General features: G+C 38.1%; 1 protein-coding gene across 1 annotated transcript; it reads right to left on the reverse strand.

Annotated features, from left to right (window-relative positions):
• Positions 1-187: 187 nt before the first annotated feature.
• On the reverse strand, positions 188-10,276 carry LOC109014002 (protein STRICTOSIDINE SYNTHASE-LIKE 3-like). Its single transcript, XM_018996297.2, has 4 exons — positions 9,668-10,276; positions 8,720-8,995; positions 1,383-1,550; positions 188-878 (listed from the first exon to the last, which is right to left on the reverse strand). The coding sequence occupies exons 1-4, from the start codon at positions 9,997-9,999 to the stop codon at positions 476-478; spliced, it is 1,179 nt and encodes a 392-aa protein (XP_018851842.1). The 5' UTR covers positions 10,000-10,276; the 3' UTR covers positions 188-475.
• Between the last annotated feature and the right edge of the window lie 8,779 nt (positions 10,277-19,055).

The following is a 19,055-nucleotide window of genomic DNA, read 5'->3' on the forward strand; positions in this document are numbered from 1 at the left end:
TGTAGCCTAGCATTGAACATAGAGTTTATATTCCAAGTTATTTTATTTTCAATATTTTCATAATTGAGTGTTTATTTCTTGTTCTTAATGCTTGCAATTCTCTAGCTAACTATTATTTAATCTATTGAATCACAATGAGACCAAAAAGTGATTTGTGATTAAAGTTTTAGGATTAAACATCATTAGTTGAGTGAAAGCAGAGATGCTTTACCGCGACTTCGCTTAGTAACTATGTATTTCCTACCATTTTCGGTAGCAAATATGTGGACTACAAAGTAAGACATGTGTCATCAAGTATCCATCGAAATCTGATAATCATAATTCTAGTCCATGCCCCTAAGAGCACTGATTCTTCAGAAGTGCAAAACAAGGGAAGAAAAGTAAAAGAGAGAAGAAAACGAGAGGGTGGGGGGGCTGTAGCTACCTCTAGCATTGGCAACGATGGCCCTTACCAGAAAGTCGATTCTTTGGCTTCTTAAGCCAAGTTGTAAACTGCAACAAAAGGCATCAGAACACTCCCCATCCATAGTTTCCCATCCTTTTCCTCCACTTCACTTACTGCCTTGACAACTTTCCCCCGACTGTCTTCCAATATCTGCAAAAGCTTACCCTCTGGGCTGTATTTGACAACTGCTGCATAGAGCCGGCCCCCAACGTGAAGCATGAACTGAATTTTCACAGGAATTGGAAGCTTGAGGACAAATTTTCTGATTTTTGGGTATAGTGCGTAGACATAAGTAGATATGGATCGTCGAGAGTGGATTGCCACCCAAAAGTCACCCTTTTCGTTGGTCCTGACATTGTCAGGAAATCCGGGCAGGACTGCTAGTACCTCTGATGTCCCTGCCTTCTCACCTTTCAACCAATACTTTCGTAACCTGCATGATCAAAGATCATACAAGAATTCGTCAATAACTAAAAGAAAACAGCAATAATTACTTCTGATGAGAATAGCTTTAATTGAGCGAAAGAGGTTCCCAGGAAGTTATTTGGAGCATACACACCAAACAACTTTGAAATCATTCAGTTCTATCAATAGAATAGAAAGGTACTCTTGGTCAACTCACAGCATATAGAAAACAATATTTGGACATATTTTCTGCGAAACATCTGTTGCAAGTTCCAAGTTGAAACTTGCTCTCTAGAGTCATAAGGCGAGATCGCTTCAATCAAACCAGCCCGATATATTTGCGATTAATGGCAAGCAATAAAACAGAAAGACAAAGACATGAAAAAGTGTAGAGCAAAATGAGGGCCGATCTCAATTCTCAAGTAGACTCTACATGCAGATATGACCTATACGTTTGTTAAGGGTGGTAAGTTCATAAACAGAATCCTCAATATTGACTTGGGAAAACCTACAATTAAGAAGGTTAGCTCACCTGCCAATGGATCCTTCACAAAAGACAAAGAAGGAACCATCCTTGCTCAAGGACACCCCATTTGGAAATTGGAGATTCCTCAAAAGGACACTGGTTTCCTTAGTTGTTGGATTGTATTTCAGAACCCTCCCAGTATTCTCCGCAGAAAAAATCAACTGCAAGAAGTTCCTGCATGAGATAACCATGTTAACACTAATGCATAGCGGCTCCCTCCTGTTAAAAAAAATAACGCCTGGAGATTATTAAATAAGGCAGCAGAAACACGTAGGAGTTCTCCATAACATAATAAGAGTGGGTGGGAAGGATCAATCAGGGACGCCCTAAGAACTTGACAGAAATAGTCTTGAATGATGTATACCAATGACCTGCTGATTGATAGTCTTTGGAATTCATTGATAGTTAAACCAGGAAAGTAAAAAATTCAGGATCAAGAAATTTGTTGATAGTTTTGTTGTATCAAAGCCACCCAGAAACACACTCAAATACAAGATAGAGACAATATGTAAGTGGTTCGGCAATTTGCTTACGTCCACTATAGCGGAAACAATAGATTTCAAAGTGTTTGTATAAAATATACAAACTCTAACAAGATTATCTCTAACTCTACAAATGGCCTCTTCTATGTATTTCCCACACACTATTTCGTTTACAAATGATCTCCTTTTATAGGAGAAGCCTCAGGAGACAAACATACAATTAAAGGTGTAACACCCGGATCCAACCAAACTCTTTTTTTTGATTATTTATTTATTTTGTTATTTATTTATTTTTGTTTATTTTATTTTTCTACCCGCATGTTTATTTTTTTTCTTTCTTTCTTTGCGTCTATATTTCTTTTTTTCACCATAGTGTTCCTTTCGTCCATGACTTGCACGTACTCACCCCTTATATCCATAATATTTTTCAGATATTTTGGATACTTCAGCGGAGGTTCAAGAATAGGAAGCATGGGTAAGGCTTGTGGTCATAGTCTATTATATATACAAAGAGGGTATTTGATATTGGGGAATTTTATGGAATAGTTTCGTTCTGTTGACTCAGTACTTTGGGAAGTTGACTTTTTATTTTGAGATTTCTTCGTAATCTTAGTTATTTATTTTGGAGTAGATGGTTTAAAACAATAAGGTATATGATTAAATGAGGAATTGGAGTTTACATTTGTACAATGAGATATGATTTTAAGTGTTAAGAGGTAACTCTCTGACCCATCCGGGACCGGGGCGTTACAAAAGGGGCTATAGGAGACAAGCTTGATATTTAGAGCAACTATTCAAGACTTCTGAGGGGCTATTGTTCACACTTGGGTTGATATTTAACAATCACCCCCTCCACTCATATGTGCCATATTAAGCTGCTGCAAATTGTTGTTTCTTTCAAATGATTTTACCCTCTCATTGAAATACTCATTATATCTGTCATGAGATTTCTGCTATCAAATGTGCTTTAAGGCACCAACGCACCTGAAGGTGCTTAGCAGTGTGAGATATTGATCAATTCCAAACAGTGTTGGAATTTGATCCCTGTGACGACTTTCGTCAACATATCTGGTGGATTGTCTTCAGTGCTAACTTTCTAAAGTAGAATGTCCCATTCATCTAATATCTCACATATAAAGTGAAAACGGACATCTATATGTTTTGTTCGAAAATGATACACTTGATTCTTGGCCAGATGAATTGCACTCTGACTGTTACAGTAAAAGGTAACCTCTTGTTGTTTAAAGCCCAAATTTGCTATCATTCCCTATAATCAAATGACTTCTTTCACGGCTTCTGTCACAGCCATGTATTCAGCCTATGTTGAGGATAGTGCAATTGTAGATTGCAAAATAGATCGCCAACTAATTGGTCCTCTAGCCATAGTGAACACATATCCAGTTGTCGATCGTCGTTTGTCATGATCACTAGCATAGTCTGAGTCAATATATCCAGTTACTAGACTATCTTCACTCTTCTCGAACTTCAAATCAAGATCTACAGTCCCTAGAATGTACTGTAGAATCCATTTAGCCGCATGCCAATGTGTCTTTCTAGGATTATGCATATATCGGCTGACTAGCTGACGGCTTGGGAGATATCAGGCCATGTACACATGATGGCATACATTAAGCTTCCCATAACACTTGCATACGGGACATTTTTTATTAGTCCCGCTCTTCATCACTTTTAGGAGACTGCAATGCACTGAGCTTGAAATATGGGGCCATTGGATACTTACTAGCTTTGTCTTCGAGTTCATGTTGAAACGTTGTAGTACTCTCTCCATATACTGCTTCGAGTGAGGTGAACTTTGCTTTTCACTCTATCTCTGTTAATCTCCATCCCCAATATTCTAAATGCTTCTCCTAGATCTTTCATTTCAAACTCTTGACTCGATTGAGCTTTCAATCGATCTATCTCCACTTTGTTTTTACATGCAATCAACATGTCATCTACATATAAAAGCAAATATATGAAAGATCCATCTGCGAGTTGTTCGAAATACACTCAGTGATCGTATCGGCAACGAGTGTATTTCAAGTCAATCATGAAGCGGTCAAAACGTTTGAACCATTGTCGAGGTGACTGCTTCAAACCATTGAGAGATTTCTTCAGATTGCAAACCAATTTTTCTTTACCAGCTTCTTTAAAACCTTCCGGTTGAGATATATAAATCTCCTCCTCCAGATCATCATGTAAGAAAGCTGTCTTCACGTCATGATCACTATAGTCAATTCCCTTTGTCTGAGCATAGCCCTTGGCTACCAATTTAGTTTTGAATCGCATCTCACTTTTAGCAGCTTGATCATCTTTTTAATTGAAAACCCACTTACAACCAATTGATTTCTTTCCTTTTGAAAAGGCACAAGCTCCCATGTCTGGTTCTTATGAAGAGACTACATCTTCTCGCTCATTGCACTTTTCCATTCAGTCTTTTCGCTAGACTGTATGGCTTCTTTGTAAGTGGTTGGGATCTGATCGCCTTCAGCTGGAAGTGAATACGTCACAAAGTCTACGTAACGTGCTGGTAAATGCGTCTCTCTTCTCGGCCTGTTTGTTGGAATTGATTCAGGTTGGCTTGGAGATATCATGACTGGACTATCAACCTCAAGTTGCCCAATCTCTTCATTAGCGACTCCTGATTCTTTTGGTATAATAAACTTCACCTTCTGCGACTCACAAGGTGCTTTGCTATCATGGCTGCCTTCATGGGAGTCTTTATGCTCATGCGACTCGAGCATCTCAGACTCGTTGAATGTAACATCTTTACTGACTATTACCTTCTTTGACTCTATGCACCAGAGTCTATACCCTTTTACACCAGTACTTAAGTCTAAGAATTTTGCTTTCTTAGCTCTAGGATCAAGCTTACTTTCTTTAGTATGATAGTAAGTTGGACATCCAAAACTATGTAAAGAGTTATAATCAGTAGCATGTGTACCTTTCCATATTTCAATGGGTGTCTTCCTGCCATTGGCAACTGCGGGTAATCGGTTGATGAGGTGGCAGGCATACGTCACAGCTTCAGCCTAAAATTGTTTACTGAATCCAGCTTCCAGTAACATACACCGTACTTACTCTAGCAAAGTACAATTCATCCGTTCTGCCACACCTTTTTTTTTGCGGTGTTCCTCGTATAGTGAAGTGTCTTACAATTTCCTCTTTAAGGCATACTTCCATGAAGGGGTCTAAAGTGTACTTACCTCCATTATCTGATCTGAGCCACTTGATCTTCCTCCCAGTTTGAGTCTCGATCATTTTCTTCCAATCAAGGAAGATCTTCAACACTTCATCTTTATGCTTCATTGTGTACACCCATACACAACGAGAATAATCATCAACAAACGTTACAAACCAGTGTTTACCTCCCAAAGATGCATTTTTGGTAGGTTCCCAAACATCAGAGTGTATATAGTCAAGTATCCCCTGTGTACTATGGACTGTGGTTCCGAACTTGATCCGCATCTGCTTCCCTAATACACAGTTTTCACAGAAAGAAAATTTACCAGTCTTGGCACCTTTGAGTAAGCCTTGCTTTACAAGTGTTTGCAAAGCTTTTTCTCTTGCGTGTCCCATAAGTATGTGGCAAAGCTTGGTGGTGTCAACATCAGTCTCATCTAGCTTCTCACAGATTGTGGAAGCTCTTCCACTAACAGTACTTCCTTGCAAGAAGCACAAATTTTCTCGCTTTAAGCTCTTCATAGTCACCTGAATCCCCATTACCACCTTGAGAATTCCATCTTTTATAGTGATTCTGAATCCATTTGAATCCATAGTCACAAGTGAGATAAGATTCTTCCACAAGTCTGGAACGTATCGAACTTCTGTCAATGTCCTGACGGTTCCATCATGCAGCTTCAGCCGGATGCTACCTATTCCCTGAGTCTTATAAGCATTATTGTTGCCCATAAGTACTGCTCCATCACTCTTTGTGAAGTTAGTAAACCAGTCCCGATTGGGACACATGTGCTAGGTACACTCGAAATCCATTATCCATTCATCAGAATGACAAATAAATAATAGACCTGTTAAGGCAAGATTTGCATCTTCATCTCTGCTGGCGACATTGGTTGTGGAGGGTTGGTTCTTCTGTTACCCCTTTAGCTTGGGACAATCCTTTTTCCAATGCCTTTTGTTGTGACAAAAGACACGTTCATCTTTGGTGAGTCTTCTGCCGACTGATGAACCACGTGATGTGGCCCGTGTTCTCGATTGAGAATCCTTCTTCTTTTCTGGACACCTTGACTTCGGTCTCCCTCTTGCTTTAAAGGCTTCATTTGATGTATTTAGTTGTACCTCCTTATCTTTTCTGTGGTGCTCATTATTTATCAAAACACTAGATACATCGTTAAAACTAATATTTTCCTTCTCATACAAAAGTATGGTAATCAAATGTTCATACGTATCAGGCAATGAATTTAATAAAGTTAAGCCTCCTTATCTTCATCTTGGATTTCTACATCTAAATTTTGCAAATTAGCAAGTATCTGATTGAAACTATTAAAATGTTCGGAAATAGACATACATTCTCGCAATTGGAATCTGAAGAGCTTTTTCTTCAAGTATAAGCGACTCTCAATACTTTTTGTCAAGTATTTTTCTTCCAATTTTCGTCAAAGTTCACTTGCTTTTGTCTCTCTCATGACAAAATACTTCTGATCTTTGGCAAGGCACAAATGGATTGTACCACAAGCTTGTCGGTTAAGCTTGTTCCAATCCCTCTCTGTCATGTCCTCCGATTTCTCTTCCAGCGTAATATCCAACTCTTGTTGGATCAAAACGTTCATGACTTCACATTGTCACATACCAAAGTTATCAGTTCCATTGAATTTCTCAACTTCAAATTTGTCATTTGACACTATGGATCTACGCCCAGAGCTACTAGCATTTCTAGAGCTCCATCACCTGCAATTTCTCCTTTTGATTCCATCTGAAATATTACTTGCCTCTGAAAAATGAATTTGAAAATTTCAACCGTACGGATGAGTCTAGAATGATCCAAATAGTTGGAAAGCACTATTGGATCGTCGAAATCAGACTCCGAATGGCGTAGATCAAGCCCAAAATAGATTTGAAATTTTAAACGGTCTAGATCGATCAGGAACAGTAGCGGAGCGGGTGGAGACGCGGGGGGAGCTTGGGCCCGTGTATCTCACTCGTCTTCAACCTCTGGAGTGCATGGGGGCGTGTGTAACTCACGCGTCTTCAACCTTTGTAGCGCGTTGGGGTATGTGGGCGCGTGTACTGCACTCGTCTTCAACCTCTGGATGACCGTTGGCAAGTGAATCGCACCTTCCGACCTTCTAGGAGTATGTGTGAGCTCCTTCAACGTCCGTTTTTTATTCCATTTGCGGCAACGTGCTCCTCTTGTTGAGACGAACCTCCTGGTGTGGTCAAAAGTTGATTTGGATCAACTTGAATTTTCTGGGTAGCACAAAACTGAAGCTCTGATACCAATTGTTGTACCAAAACCACCCAGAAACACACTCAAACACAAGATAGAGACAATATGTAAGTGGTTCGACAATTTGCCTACATCCACTGTAGCGGAAACAATAGATTTCAAAGTGTTTGTACAAAATATACAAACTCTAACAAGATTATCTCTATCTCTACAAATGGTCTCTTCTATGTATTTCTCACACACTATTTCATTTACAAATGATCTCCTTTTATAGGAGAAGCCTCAGGAGACAAACAGATAATTAAAAGGGCTGTAGGAGACAATCTTGATATTTTAGAGGCAAGCTTGATATTTAAAGACAAACTTAATATTTGGAACATTTATTCAAGACTTTTGAGGGGCTACTTTTCACACTTGGTTGATATTTAACAAGTTTTTTTTATAAAATCTGAGTATTCGATGGGACAGAAAAAAGGAGGCACTTTTATTTTTTACTTTGGGGCATATTACAAATATGCGCTTGACAGAGAGTTATACATGCATTTTTGTATATTTTAAGAATAATATGCAAAATTCTGATATTGTTAAGTTCTAAATCATTCATAATTAAAACGCGATAGAGATTTTGAGGATTAACCTAGTAACTTAAGAAATTCATACAATTTGGTAGACGAGTGCGTGAAAATTCTACCACCAACTCGTGTCACTATAATATAATTTGCCTACAAGAGCTGATAAGTGCCTTAAATACAAATACAAAGGTGAAAAATGTGCAAAGTGGAAGATGAAAGCCACCACTATACAAGAATTGATTCAGGGGTGGGTGGGATATTATGGGCATGCTTGGCAAAAGGTTTTGGTTTATTTTTTTTTCACAGGATTGATTCATTAGGGGTCAAGTTTTGGTTTTGATTGTATTGGCACATGTTTTTTCATTAATGGTCCTAAAAAATCAATATAACCAACAAAATCTCACCATTTGTCCATGTCACTCCATCTACTCATATAAATGGAATAGATCAACATTCAAAAGGAAAACGAAGTGGCACAGGGGTGAAATCTGCCCCTACCCCCTCCGTGGTGCAAGGTTGAACAGCCCCCAAGTCACTCAACTTGGGGGGTGGTGCTAGCTACTAGGGAGCATTTGCCTCCTCACACTGCATGGGGGGAAGATCCACCTCCAAGGGAGCTGTGAGGGTGGCATGAGGACTGAGGAGGGGGATCCCCCTCCTAGGTGGTCATGTGGAGGTGCAGTGAGGAGGGGGATCTGCCAAACACAACTAAGGATAAACCAGTTTTGAATCCTAAAACCAAAACTGAAACTGGTTACTAAATATAAATGATCTCTTCAGTATTGGCCAAAAACATGTGACTAGTTCACTTACATCAAAAGAAGTGCCAACTTCAAAATGTGAGAGTGTCAGCAGCCTAAAGGGAATAGCATCAAGGCTTACCTTCTCTGATACTTAGTGCTGCTATCTGTAAAATAAACATTCCCTTCATCATCAATGTCTAGATCGTTTGTAAACCTCAATGGCACCCCTTCTGCCTCAGTCGTTAGTGATATTGCCAAGCCACCTTCTGGTCCTACCTTCATTAGCCCAAAATATGCATCTGCAATGTATAAATCACCTGTTTTCTTGTCAAACCGAAGCCCCAACGGCCGGCCACATATGTGCTCATTCTTCAAGTAACTCAAAGGCAACGGTTTTGGATTACATAATTCTGACCTGAATGCCAAATAATAGATGGAAAAGAAATTATCATTTTAAAAGGTATTATTACAAAGATAGATAACTACAAGCACAACTGGGAAAGATATTTTAACAAACTAGCAAAAAGACGCTCAGACCAGTTCTTTCAATAATGGAAGCGATCAGATGGAGCCATTTATTAGGTGATCTCATGAGACATTTTCTTATAATTTGCTTTCTTACTAGGTCTGAACCAACAGACGAAGACTACTGAATATGGCTGCCAATAAATTCTCCAAGAAACCTGTTGTAAGAGAACATTCCAATGCAATAATCACTATTTACAGCCAACACCAACACCGAAATGCCTAGAACCAATTTGATGAAGGATAAAAGAGTATTCTGAAGAATTCATTCACGGAAATAACCACAAACCTAAATAAGAATTCACCAAGAAGTAGTTCCTGTGCAGAATCCAGAGCAATTTCATCCCGCAGATATGGTGTGGAATGTAGATGTTGAAATGCTTATGATAATTAAAAAGAAATGATGTATAAACCACACACTTTAATATTTCAATAAACATGATACTTAGCATTTTATCAATTAAACTACCATTTAGTAGCATTACGTCTATAAACATTCCTCTCACTCCAAACGCTACACTCAAAACATCGAAACAAACAGAACCCCATCGCAAGAACTCACCTGTTGGATGAAGTGTAAGCGAAATCTGTCCAAGACTGACCGTCCCAGAACAGGACCCGCCCATCAGCGACACCGGTATAAGGTCCACGGCCAAGAGGGTCGAACGCTATGCTCTCGGGGCCTTGGACTTGGTTGAGGAACTTGATTTCGGATTTCTGGAGCAAGTTCTGGGTGTCTCTCTCAGTAGGGACCTGGGACCAAGGTGGCATCTCAACGGCGTAGGCTTCAAAGTCTGGGAATTGCGAGATTGCGCTGTGCTTGAAAGGGTCAGTGCCACAATAGAAGGCTAGGATGAGGAAAAAGAGCCCCGCGAAGGTTCCGAACGGTGACATTGCAGTGACTCCGGGTTTTTTCTGGCGACAAAGGCTGGGATCGAAACAGACGAGGATCGGTCTGAGCAACGTTCTGTGATGGGCCCTTGTACTGTAAATGATTTCTATAGTAGTGATGACTGCTTCGAGGGAGTAGGCACCAGAAAGATGATCAAGAAGTAGAGAGAGAGAGTAAATGAAAGAGAGAGAGAAGAGAATTAGCACTTAAAATACCAGAGCTGGCCTCATTCCCAACTCATGGCTATCTCTTTATACTGCATCTGTGAGAATACAATGTATGGGAAGAATTAACACGACTGTGTTTAATCTCCTGAAATGAATATGAAAACGACACCGTATGCTAACTAACATAACTGCCAATACAAGTAGAAGAACGACACCGTATTCAACCAATTCATTAAAAGAAAACGACACCGTATTAACCTTCTGCCCTTCACCTTCAACACTGCAGCCTTTTCACTGCACTGAGCACTCCATTACTTTCCAGTCCCTACACTCCATTACTTTCGGGCACATTACACGTTCTACTCTCCAAGCAGTTACAGTCCTGCGAAGTTTTGGACTCTGCAGAGGGTTGTTGGACCTGTAAAGGAGGGTTCGGTGAGGAGTAATTATCAAACAGTTACAGTCCTGCGGAGTTTTTGGACTTTTCTATCGCTATAATACCCCACCTCTCAATTCTCAACTGTTAAAAAAAATAAAAATAAAATTCTCAACTGTATTTCGAGAAGACTTAATAATTTTTTATCCTTTGATATTGATAATATAAATACTAACATTGCAAGATATAATTATTATATTTTTAATACTATAGGTAAAAGATATCATCTATATAAATTAAGGAACCATGTGGGGAGAAGTTCTTATAGGAAGTAGGAAGAGTAGACTCTGTATATTTAGAACCAGAGCAAGTAGAAACAGTAGCTTTATTGAGAGGATTGAATATTGGTATACCTAATCTGTTTATTAAAAGTGATTGTTTGTTTTTGGTGGAAGAAGTCAATAATGTAGCTGAATGTGCTGCAATTTGAACAGTAGTTGCTAATCATGAGGTGGTCTATCAACTTACTAGACATGCATGATCCAATATTGTAGACATGCATATTTGCTAGAATAATGTTCATCTTTTCATTGATTAACACTATTGTACCATATTTTAAAATTTTTATACATCGATGAAATGAAGTTTTTTTCTATATATAAAAACAAAAAAAAAGTTGTTTACCGGGATGCATATCCAGGTCAGCATACGATAAAGATGCAAATATCGAAACATTTAAGTTATAATTGGATATTAAGGTTTCATTTGGAAATTGAGTTCATCTCAACTCATCATTACAATTTTTTCAAATCTCAACATAAAATATAATAAACAATTCAACTTTTTCAAATATTAAAATAATAATAATAATAAATAATAATATTTTAATAATATTTTATCATCTCAACTCAACTTAACTCAACTCAACTCACTTCAACATCCAAACCCACCTTAAGATTTAATTATGATTGCCCATTGGGTTGTATTATAGAAAAAAACCCTCCAATGAGAGAGACACACAAGCGGTCTCATATATTTACTGTAGACCTTCAAACTGTAGAAAAAAACTAATGTTTCCATTTGCGAGAGTCACCCTTCCCCTCAGTCACACACGCACTCTCTCTCTCATTACATCGATTCCAGCGACGACAGATTATTTCTCTCAAATCCTTTTCTAGGGGATTTTTCTGTGAAAACGGTTTTTTTTTTGTAGGCATGTGAAACAGTGAAAACAGCTTTTCGTTCATACGCTTCTTCTTTTCTTTCTTTTTTTGATCTGAGAAAATTGTGGACTGCCATGAAGCTTAGATTTTTTTGTTGTTGTTATTTTTGGGTTCTGGGATTTTGTTTACTTGTTTGGTATATGCTACAGCTTTGAGTGTAAAAGCTAAACAATGGGTCGAGAGGTATGCTGGTTTTATTTTCGTGTGTTTTTTTGTTTGAATTCCGTTACGTGTTATATTCACTCAAACATAAATGATGGTTTATGAGATTCACTTTCTCTAGTAGGAGGGCCATTAATTAATTCTATCAAAAGGCCCAAGGGCATCTAGTATAAAAGTTTCATTGCACAATGCATGATGAGACTTTGCAGGATAATTAGAAGGGGTTTAATCAAAGTTTTAAATTTCGTATCATATCAATCGATACGGTCGAAATATACAGTTTTTGTGGCGTAGCCGGTACAGAGAAGGGTATAGTTTCGTACTGGTCAGAATTTTGACCGTTTCGACCTATATCGATCGATATTTCGACCTTTACTTTTTTTTTTTTTTTTTCATTTCTTCAAATCGCAAGCTCATTTTTGACCCCCCAATTTAAACCAGACTATTTATAGTTTATATATAATTTATTCATATATAGACTATTATTTTGAAATATAATTTATATATATTTATATATATAATTTATTCATATATAGACTATTCTGAATTGGCATCCAAACTGGTACCGATACTGAAATATCTTGTTTCAATGCCTCGACCAAAACGGTCACTGGTATGGTATTCAAAACATTGGGTTAATACCACCATAAGGGCTCACGGGGTGCAACCATAGTCCTAGGTCATGGTGGCCTGACGAACCACTCCACTCAAGGCTCAAACCTCTCTGGCTCGATAGGGCCAATGCCAGTTTGTTAAGGACATGAACGCTTGCTTATCCTGAGACGGTTGGGATGTTTACTCATTCAAAGTGAGTAAATAGCCTAAATGTTCTAGGGTTCGAATTTCAAATAGTGGGCAAATCAATTAGTCTGAGTGTTCCTAAAAAGACAAAAGCTCTATGTAAAGAATTCACGCACGCTAATGAGCTCTGGTATAATTTGGCTCTAAGAATACTCATATCATTACTGGCTTAGGCATTAGAGGTGCCCCATCAAATCCCTTAGCCATCTAACTCTTTGGTTGCAGGACATCGGGAGTACGTAGCAGTGAAACACGTTCTTAACAGTTGGCGTCATCTGTGTGATTCAACTATCTTGAAATTAGTATGCTTTTCACATGCCCACCACCACTCGATCTCAGGCAACTAGAGATCAGGAAGAGACATCGCAAAACATGGAACGAAGGTTAGTGTAAATGGAGGAAGTAGTAAGGAAGCTCACCACCGAAGTTGAATTGCTGCGGAAGGAGAATGACGCTCTCAAGGCAAAGAACGGGCCATCAAGAGAAGACACAATGCTCAGTCAGGCCGACGAGGTGGAAATGGAGGCCCACTGCGCTAGCACTAGTAGAGCACCTTAGGAGAACGATGAGACAAAGAAGATGCATCATGATCTAATGTACAAATACGAGGAAATGACCATGAAGATAGGGACCTCGCCTTCAGTTGATCAGCTGCTAACCAGCACCAACTTTCCATACAACTCGGAGATCATGGTGGTACCGCTACCATGAAATTCAAGATCCTGTCAATAGACATGTACGATGGTTCTAAGGACCCGGTGGAGCACTTGGAGACTTTTAAAGCTTACATTACTCTCCATGGGTTTCCAGGGGAGATTGCAAGTAGGGATTTTCCTTTAACATTAAAAGGAGTAGCCCGAGGTTGGTTCGGAGCATTGTAGCCAGGCAAAATCGTGAGTTTTGAGGAATTGGAAAGGCAGTTCATCACTCAATTTATGGCCAGCTGATGGCAGAGGTGGCCAGTAGCATACTTGTTGACTATAAAGCAGAGGGAGGACGAGAGTCTGAAGTTGTATTTGGCGAGACTCAATAAGGAAAGAATGATTGCCGACAACCAAGATGAGAAAATCATGTTGGCAGCACTACTCGGAGGAATTTGGCCAAGGTGTTCTTTCATGGCCGAGTTGGCGAGGAAAGCCCCATCCACCTTGCAGGATTTATGGATCGGGCGGATGACTTTGTAATTGTCAAGGATATGTTGATTGCCTTGACTGCCAGGCCAGGGCAGAAAGAGGAGGGCATGTCGAAGGAAGGCCCCAAGAAAGGCCGAAAAAGCGGTCTAAAACCAGAAAAGAGCAGTATGAGGGGAAGCGAGAGACACTCGCATGGTGATATAGTAGCAACCATGTACACTATTCTAGTGTGCAAGACCACGACAAGGCGAAGTGTAACAACCCGTTAGAAATTCACTGGTGGAATTTCTATTGACTTTAAGAACCTCGTAAAAATCCCATAAGTTTTTATGAATCGACCAATCGCACAAGTTTTAGTCTGTCAACATAATCAGTGCTATCACTCACTATGGTGCTAGAAATATGAGTTTAATTATTTGAGGTAGTTAGAAGTCTCAGAATGTGTTTTGGTCTACGCCATTAGATTTAGTTGATTATTTAGGATTTTATGGTGCAATAACCTATTTTCATAATTCCGGACGAAACGCCTGTTCGAAATTGTGAAATTATTTTTAGGGGCACTTCGGGGTTGAATTTCGATAAACAATTTTTACTATAGGTTAATATGAATGTTTAGGATTTTTCAGTACTAAGTTTATTATGCATTTCGTTGGAGTGAATAGTAACATCAATAAGGGCACCCAATGCAGTGTTTTCAAAATCACAGTGTGGAATGTCCAAATTAGGTTATAGAAGTTTTATTTGGACATTTGGCAAGATCTTAACCACACATAATGAATAGTAGTAGACACTTGGTACCATGAGGAACCATTAGATAGATTTGTGAAGGAAATCAAGGTGTGAGATCATGCCACCTAAGCAGAATTTTGTTTCATCTAATCCACCAAATTGTGCCAGACCAAAGAGGGTTTCAATCCTAGCAAAATCCTAAATGGTTGAAATTCAATTGAAATCCCAAAAGGTTGGTTGAAACCGAAACCCTAAAGTTGGCCTCCAAATCCTTTTTAATCTGATTTATAACATTATATTTAATCATTTGATTAAATAATTTTCACATGCTATTAATTAAATAAACTCCCTGTTATGACATCATTATCTAACCTTTTAAACCTTAGAAATTTGATTGGGCCAAAAAAAATTGGATTTGGGTTTGATAACATCTCAAACCCTAACCAAATCCCCTTTAAACTCCAAATTGAAGCCCACTTGGTTGAGGCCCACCAAGGCCCACGAATTTGGCCACCTTGGCAAAGCTTCTTAAAGAAGTTTTCTTCCTCGACTGCACCCAATAATGCCTTGATGTGAAGGAGAAATCCATCCCATCAACCTTCATATCTCACAGCTGCTGCAGGCAGTCCTTGCTCCTCTCTATTCTCCACTTTATGTCACATAGCCACCTCCAATCAAGGGTCATTCAAGCCCATAACTTCCCCCTTCCAGAAGTCTAAAGTCGTATAAAACACATTTCACTCCCTTTCATCACTTCATTACCCCGTTCTTAGAGAGAAACTCAAAAGAACTCCCTCGAGCAGATTTCTGGATCTTTTTGCATGGAGGTTTTAGACCCTTTGTAAATATGTTCACATGATGAATCCTTTATAAAAGTTGTTCTTCTTTGAGTTTAGTTTTTGTGGATATCTTATTAGTCTTATTCCATGTTCATTTGGTTGGTCAAAAGTATTTTTAACCATGGAAAGGTCATTCTGGGCATGAAACTAGAGAGTATGTTATGTTTTGGAATTCTTGACCAAGCTAATGGACATATCTTGGTCCAAAAATTTCATGGAGTGTTGTTAGCATGTGTTTATGAATGCTAATTGAGGTTTTGTTGCATGAATAAAGCTTTTGATGATAGATTTCCTTAGATTTAGAAACTTGAAAACTGGAAGTGGAAAAACAAATTTTGTTTTGTGAAAGTTGAAATATTTCGTGGTCTAATCTTATTCCAAAGGTTTTGATATTTTTATGTAATGATCATAAACCTCTTATATACATGTTACAATTTTATTTTGAAATATTTAGTATTAGTTTTAAATATATGATTTTTCTATGCAAGATGATTTCGGTTAGGCCTAAGATTTGATGTTTTTGGGTTAGATCCATGTTTTATTGAGTTTTAGTCATGTGATTTTAAGTTTGATGGTTGGATCTCCTTTAAGACACATTTTTAAACCATTTATGTTTTAGTTTGAAGATCACATGTCTTTAAACCATGGAATAAGAGATTGATCAAAGTTAGTTGAGAGAAAAGTTTATGTTTTGGACTAGCTATAAAACCAAGAACTCCAAGTGTTATTTTGTGATTTTTGGTGACTTTTGTTTGATGATTTAAAGCATGGTTGATCTTAGGATGATGTTATGAATATGTTAGAAGTAAGATTTATTTATTTTTTAGAATTTTTGGAGATGTTTTTATTAAGGTCAAAACTTGTGATTTAAGGATTTACTTTTTGTTAAAAAGTATGGGCCTTCTTGCAAAAAGTTTGGTGTTGATGATTAACTTTTTCTTAATGGATATTTTTAGTGTTTTTAAACTTAGGATAGGATGATATTTGTTACAAAATCTTTGTTTAATCATGGGTTTTGAAGATAGAAGAAATTACAACCAAAATAAAGAGAAATGACCTATGAATGTTTTAGCCATAGTGAGTTTTCCATAGTTGTGAATGGTATTAAATTTTCTGAGTTGATATTTGAGTTTAGGACAGAATTTACATGAGGAATGTAAATTTTTGGTAATTTTTAGAATTAGGATGTTAAATCCTTAAATTAGGCGTAAAATGATCATTTTTCCATATGTAGAGGGTAAAATGATAATTTTACTCTAAGTTGTCCCTTTTCACATTTTTAATTTTTAGTAATTAAATTTCTAACTTTTAGAATATCCTACTAAAGTTCCTCATGTTTCGCGCTTTATTCTCGTAGAACGCGACGATCGAGGTAAGTTAGCTCTTAACTTACTATCAGTTTACTATGTATGTGTGATGGGTAAGGGAACTATAATTTATGTTCGTATGTTGTTATATATGCCATGTCATCACATGTTATATCTATTACACGAATTATTCTGTCACAAAAATCTTATTTGTTACACAATATATTCTGTCTCATGTTACTATCTATTGTAAGTATGTCACATTATGTATGCCATCTGTTACATGTATGTCATGTCATGTAATATTCACTGTCACATGTTACGTCATGTTACAAAATATTGTCTGTTACATGGTATGCCATGTTATAAAATATTGTCTGTTACATGTATGCCATGTTATGGAATATTGTCTGTTATATTTATGTCTCAAAGTATGTCATGTCTGTCATCTTACGTTCATGTCACGTTACACTACATCAGGACTTCTATCTTTCATGTCAAGTTCATGTCACGTCACGTTACGAAATGTTATGTATGCCAGTTAAGTTATTCATGTCAATCACGACCCTAAGTAATAGGATATGATAATATCTTAATGGAACTCCTTTGTTCACACTGGAGTGTCTAAATAGGTGTGAAATTTCTTAGGTTGATGAAGTACAGTCAACAGGTTGCGAATGAGGCCTAACTAGCTGGTCACCGGAGCGCGCTAGGCACTAACGTTAATGGAGCCACACTTTATGTTACGTGCATCCACAACAAGTGTGGCACAAGCAATTCATGGGACCTCAACAACTATGAAGCATGAAGTATGAGGCCATAACAACTGTGGAGCATACACTACGTGAAACACAACGATTATGACACGTAGAATACGTGGGGCCATAGCAACTGTGGAGTACGTATTAACGCACTCGTAGCTGGTATAGACACCTGTGTTGTGATGCGGCAATCGGCAGGGACACACGGTTCAAGGGAACCCCTGTAGCACCCGTATGGTCACTTTTATTAATTAAGTCTATTGAATAAGATTCTAAGTTCATATATTTCACGTTCAAGTTATGTTCAAGTTCACGTTCATGTTATGTATGCTCACGTTCATACTATGTTTCAAGTTATATCATGTTTCCCGTTCACGTTCATGTTAGGTTATGTTCACGTTCATGTTATGTTATGTTTACGTTCACGTTATGTTTTAAGTTCACGTTTATGTTATGTTTTAAGTTCACGTTCACGTTTATGCTCAGGTTCATGTTATGTTCAAGTTCATGTTCAAATTATGTATGTTCACATTCATACTATGTTTCAAGTCCATGTTATGTTTCAAGTTCACGCTTGTGCTATGTTGCTAGTCCATGTTATATTTTAAGTTCACGTACATGTCATGTCACGTCAAGCTAAGTTTCAGTTTCAGTTTAAGTTATGTCATTTATGCCATGCTGTATGTCAAATTATGCTATGCTTACTTATGACTTTGATTATGCATTTATGCTTTTATTGCCATGCATGCATCATTAACCTGTGTGGAAGTTTCCTATTAACTTGTTAAGATTTGTAATCAAATCTCACCGTGGTAGTCTCAACTACCATCCTCCCCAAATGGTAGGCGATGTGTTAGGATCAGAGCAAGGAGCAGACACTGGCAGACTGGAGGAGGTTGACTAGACGCTGTAGACGCAACACGAAGCTTGCAGCCTCCATAGTTAAGTCTTTGGATAGTATTCCGGCATCGTTAGTCGAATCACGCAAGTTACTCAATGAAATAGCCCAATAGTGTATTTTGGCAGTGTAATTATGGAGCTAGGTCTCCGTTGTTTTGAGATTACAGTCTTCGGAGACCCGTGCTGTAATTGTAGATGTTTATATTGTTAAGTATGCATGTTTTAACTATTTGGGATATAATAAGTTTGGTGCATAGTATTGCTAAAAAAAGAAATTATTCATTGTGAATATTGCATAATACTGGATGCATGTTAGAAACATTGCATCTTATATGTCATGAATGGGGGCAGGTAACCTTGTGTTGCATGTCCCGACACTTCGGATGTCTTTCCAATCCCAAGCAGAATCTGGGGGCGTCACAGGGTGGTATCAGAGTAATACGTCTCTGGGTTTAAATTCACATGTCCTTAGGAAATGCACCAAATATTAGGCTTAAAATCTTAGTCTTCATTAGGCTTGAATTTTTTGAAGTATGAGAGATAGTACGTGGTTGTAATACATGTACTCGTGTGTTTCTGGAAGTGACACATGACTCACGATAGGATACCTCGAAACCCTGAGGGAGCCACACACCAGGAGAATCAGAATTCCCCGATGGA

The sequence above is a fragment of the Juglans regia genome, chromosome 14, assembly GCF_001411555.2.
Source record: "Juglans regia cultivar Chandler chromosome 14, Walnut 2.0, whole genome shotgun sequence".
In the NCBI taxonomy this organism is placed as follows: domain Eukaryota; kingdom Viridiplantae; phylum Streptophyta; class Magnoliopsida; order Fagales; family Juglandaceae; genus Juglans; species Juglans regia.

Excerpts from the sequence above, each read along its gene's own strand:
- LOC109014002 (XM_018996297.2), bottom strand. The coding sequence starts at position 9,999 with ATGTCACCGTTCGGAACCTTCGCGGGGCTCTTTTTCCTCATCCTAGCC. Across the intron at positions 1,551-8,719 it reads AGCACTAAGTATCAGAGAAG|GAACTTCTTGCAGTTGATTT; the intron begins GTAAGCCTTGAT and ends TATCTCATGCAG. Across the intron at positions 879-1,382 it reads TGTGAAGGATCCATTGGCAG|GTTACGAAAGTATTGGTTGA; the intron begins GTGAGCTAACCT and ends TTGATCATGCAG.